Source organism: Buceros rhinoceros, unplaced genomic scaffold, assembly GCF_000710305.1.
Source record: "Buceros rhinoceros silvestris isolate BGI_N320 unplaced genomic scaffold, ASM71030v1 scaffold30390, whole genome shotgun sequence".
Lineage (NCBI taxonomy): Eukaryota > Metazoa > Chordata > Aves > Bucerotiformes > Bucerotidae > Buceros > Buceros rhinoceros.
Genome location: NW_010391774.1, coordinates 1 through 4,467, shown reverse-complemented (window position 1 = coordinate 4,467; position 4,467 = coordinate 1). Strand labels below are relative to the sequence as shown.

At 57.9% G+C, this 4,467-nt stretch overlaps 1 protein-coding gene across 1 annotated transcript in view; it reads right to left on the bottom strand.

The window, feature by feature from the left end:
* LOC104499500 (uridine phosphorylase 2-like) overlaps positions 1-2,910 on the bottom strand; it is a gene marked incomplete at both ends in the record, with an annotated part of 3,318 nt that extends 408 nt beyond the window's left edge. Inside the window, 3 exons of the mRNA XM_010143013.1 lie at positions 317-463; positions 1,963-2,172; positions 2,796-2,910. Coding sequence (XP_010141315.1) covers positions 317-463; positions 1,963-2,172; positions 2,796-2,910 — 472 coding nt within the window. The remainder of the gene's footprint in view (positions 1-316; positions 464-1,962; positions 2,173-2,795) is intronic.
* Positions 2,911-4,467: the final 1,557 nt, after the last annotated feature.

Below are 4,467 nucleotides of genomic sequence, written 5' to 3'. Positions count from 1 at the left end.
CCCGCCACTCGCCCCGGCTCTGTTCCAGCAGGAGCGGGGAAGGCAGCGGCACCAGCACAGCCAGGACTTGTCCTAGGGCCGGGCCTGGGGTGAGGGGGAAGTAAGATTTGTTTTGTCCAACGCACTCTCTGCCTTCTCAAACAAACGCATCTTCTACTGAGCTGCACAATTTGTTTCAGTGTGCTTTCCTGGTTTAAATCGTTAGGAATGCGGTTTTGGCATTCAGGTTGTCTCGATCTCGCGCCAAACCAAACCTCGGGTTGGGTCGAGCTGGGGAGCGCGGGGAGGACGCAGGAGCGGCTGCGGGAGGACTCACCTCTCAGGCCACACAGCCCGCACAGGGCGGCGAACGCCGTGGACTCCATTTCAATGTTCCTCACGCCAGCGTCATAAGCTCTTCTTAAGTACTCTAGCTTTTTTTCTCTGGAGAAAGAGCACAGTGCTCCGTCTAACCTCCCCTGACCTTGAAAGGAAGCAGAGCAGCGTCAGTGCCAGCCCTGCCCAGGTTTGCGGCCGCGGAGAACGGGGCAGTTTCGCGCGGAAGGTCCAGCAGTGCCTGCAGCTGTCTGCAGCTCTCCTCTGAGGAGTCACTTAGCTCCCGAGAACCTTGGGGGTCAGGGCCAGAGTGCTGTGTCTGCATCGAGGAGGACATTGCACAGGTTTTACCGTCTGCCAAGAGAAGTGTGGAGAGCAAGGGGTGCATTGCGCTCCGGAGGACGGGTCACCGCAGCTCCCCTGAGGTCTGTGGCACTTGTCAGCTGCACCAGTCTGCTAGGTTAAATCCCCAAAAGGCTAAATGACGCTTAAGAGGCACGGCAAGCTGTGCAGAACGGGGAGACGGGGGGAGGAAACCCCCTTCCTTTAGGTTTAGTTTTTCTTGAGAATCCGCCACGGAGGGCAGGCAGCTGGAGTGCCCTACTCGGGTGCTGGTGCTGGCCGGGGAGCTGGACCCTGGGCACTGGTGCTCCCTCCCACTGCAGCCCCGGGGCATGGTTGCGGGCAGGACTTGATGCCACGCTTGGTGCGTCCAGGCGCAAGCGCCCGTCCCCACCCTCTCCTCTTGACTCCTCTGGGGGCTTTGGCTGTCCCACGGCCACACCGGGGTCCGCAGAGCGGACCCGTGCCCAGCGCAGCTGGTCCTCCAGAGCTGTACCTAAAGCCCTCAATGCAAGCGAAGCGTCTACCTGCAGCAGAGTCCTCCCTTTGATGGCTGTTCCTACTACTAATCCCCTCAAGTGGATTTTTATTTAAATAAAACATGGCCTGGAGCAATACGCAGATGGCCACGTTTGCAAGCAGATCCAGAGTTTTATAAATAGTCCTCAGATTATTAATTCTTCATTTATTACATTTCATCTACTCTGCAATCAGCGTTTAATTTTGCAAAGGAAACAGTTTCAGAGTAGCCAAGGTTTGTTGATGTGAATGTCACGCGCCTCCTGACACTTTCCGAGTGGCTGGTAATTCTAGAGTTCCAGTCTTGTAGGAACAACTCAGCGTAGCCCATAGGCCAGGCTCCGCTGGGGGCAAGGGGCTGTTTTCTGCGCCGGGTGCAGGCGCTGGCCTCCCGCTTTCGGAAGGTCTGTGGCCATGCAGGGCTCCTACAGAGCAGCTGGAGCAGGGCAGCGGAGCTCCCCCGGGCACCTGCATTGTCCCCAGGAGCAGCCACTGCTGGGTGGATCGTCACTGGAGATCCAGCGCCAGCTACAGCAGCACTTTTGCAACTTTGGACGGTCAGATGCACAAGAGACCTGTCAGCAGAGGAGGTCTGGCCCTGGCACAGTGCCGGTGTTGTGAGGGCGTGTGTTCCCTGCTCTGACCCCTGGGCAGCCCTGAGCAATGGGGTGGCTCTGCTGCTGCAGCCCATCGCAGGCTTTGGTAGCGTGGGCAGCTGTGCCTGCGCAAGCACGAGAAGACCTGGCGCTGTGCTTGGGGAGGAAGGGCAGCCGGAGCTGGCTTTACCTTCGTAGAAGTCGTAGGTGCACATGGTGTGGCCGACGAGCATGGGGATGTCGGGGATCTCCTTGCTGCAGGCGAGTAGTTCCTCCGCGAGGGCCTGGTCCAGCTCAGTGCTCCGCACCACCACGTCATCCAGCACCACCTGCTCAAACCGCGGCTTGAAGGAGGAGTCCACCACCCGGTCCGTGATCACAACAGACCCGGCCTCGATCCCTATGAAAAGGGAGGCTGGGGCTGAGCCAGAGCTCGTAACGCCTGTGCCCTGCTGCAGCACCTGGGTGTGACAGGAAACCTCTGGAGATTTCTGTGTGACTGTGGGGCTGTTCCTTTTAGCGCGCGGAACAGATGTGAGGGCGTCGCTGAAATTCACGCAGTAGCGCAGATGTACGAGTGAATTGTACAGAATCGGCACACGGTGAGCGTGGGAACGTGCTGAGCGACAACGTGGTGTTTAATTGCTTGTGGCTTGCGGAGGCCGTGCCCCACCACCAGCTCATGCAGGCACGAGCAGCACCGCTGCCCTGGCCGGGGGTCCCACCAGCGCAGAGGGCTGCAGGCATGGGACATCTCAAAGCGTGAGAGCGACCTCCTGTCGGGGGTTTTCTGTTTGTACCCGCTGTGGTACCCGCTGGCTGTGAGTTCAGAGCCTCTGTCCGTTAGGAAAATGTGCCCCCTGCTAAGCCAGCAGCTTGCTGGGTCTGGACCCAACCCAAAACTTCACGTTGTCCATTTGGGGACCCAGCAAAACACTACAGCTCGTAATCGCTTGGTCTGCTGCTGAGGACTGTTCGTATCGATACCTTCTCTGCTCCGCAGACAGACGACGGACAGCTTACCCAAGCCTCCAGAAGTACCGATGCGGATGATAGTAACGTCTCGGCATTTGGCGTGGTGCAGCAGTTTGATTAGTTCGTGAAGCATGATGGAGATGGAAGGGATGCCCATCCCGTGCTGTTGGGAGGAGAGAAAAGCAAAACGTCATTCCCGGAGACGGTGGGGCAGGTGACAGGGACGTGACTGCAACGAGCTCAGGGTCACACTGAGGCCAACAGTGATTTTTCTGAGGCGGGAGAGACATTTCAGGGTCTCGTAGCCTGTCCAGGAAAAGTGTCTAGCCCTCTTCTCCTCCCCTCAATGCTTTTAAGGCTGGTGTTCGTCCCCAGGGCACAGTGCGTCAGGCACGCAGATGGAGGGGTGAATTTCAGCGAGGACAGCCCAAGCGCCCCAGCCCGTCCTCGTCCCGCGCTGGGGCTCCTCCACCAGCGTCACTGGGCACAAAGGGTGACGGGTGGGTTCATGTCCTCGGCGAGGACTGGTCTTGGGGCCAGGCATTTGCTGCGTGAAGCCTCGTGCCTTGCAGGCCACCTCCCCTGCCCATGACAGGACGAGGCCTTGTGGTTTTTTGGGTTTGCTCTCGTGTCCAAAGAGCTGAGAGAGGCCCCTGGGAAGCAGCGCAGTAAATTTAACGAGTGCAGCGTGGCCAGTTCTCGTATCGCTGCCTCTCCCCGTTTGGCTGAGTGATGGCCCGTTAGGCACCTATCATGTTTTAAATATGAACACTTCTTGCACGTTGTTATTCTGGAACATAGCCTGACTTATTTGCCAATGCCTAAAAAATTTATTCTCATTGTAAATATTCAAAGCAGGAAGCTGTGTTCCTGCCTCCGGTGTGTTTGAGTTCGTTTGTGTTTCTAAGCAACTTGCAGCAGCGTGGTGTTGGCGGCTGCTCTGCACAAGGCGTTTTGGGGTTGCTTGCTGCCTGCTCTGCCCTGCGTCCCCTTGCAGGGACCGGCCCGGGGCTCGAGGGCTTCTGCCTCGGCACAAGAGCGGAGCGTGGCCGAGGGAGGGCTCAGTGCAGCTGTACCGCAGCTGCTGCCAGACCGGGGCACAGCACAACCTGGGGGTTCTTCCCTGTCACAGTGGTTCCCTCGGGCTTTTCCATCGGTCAGGTTCGGTTTGGCTTTGTCCGAAGGACCAAACATGAGCTCTGTCGCGTGAGCGACGCTGTCTCCTGTGGATCAGACTGAAGACTGATCTCGTGCCTGAGGAAACAACGGCAGGGCCGAGCCCTGGGCTATGAGCGTTCACCAGCACTGTGTGCTTTCTCCTTTGTGCCGTGCCCTTAAAGAATAATTAATAATAAAGCAAGGTTTTTACTTAAGAGCTCACGTCAGTGTAATACTTCCAGCAGTGTTTTACAGTGCACGCGTCGTGGGAAGTGGTCTCTGCCTCTCAAACTGCCAGGCTGCTGAGCTGAGCAAAACAACGCGCCTGCTCGTTTGGAAACCACGAGTGCTTTTCAAACCAAACAAGTAGGGTGCGAGAATTACCGCTCAGGCAGAGGAAGCTTTATCACGCTGAAAGGCTGCACTGGTGAGAACTGCTGAAAGCTGAAAAGAGGGAAAAAACCTGCCAGTGGGTGTTGCGGGAGGGCGAGGTGTGGCAGGTCGTGCTGGCCACCCTCCCTGCGCTGGGAGGGATGGGCCCCGCGGCAGGACCACGCCGGCA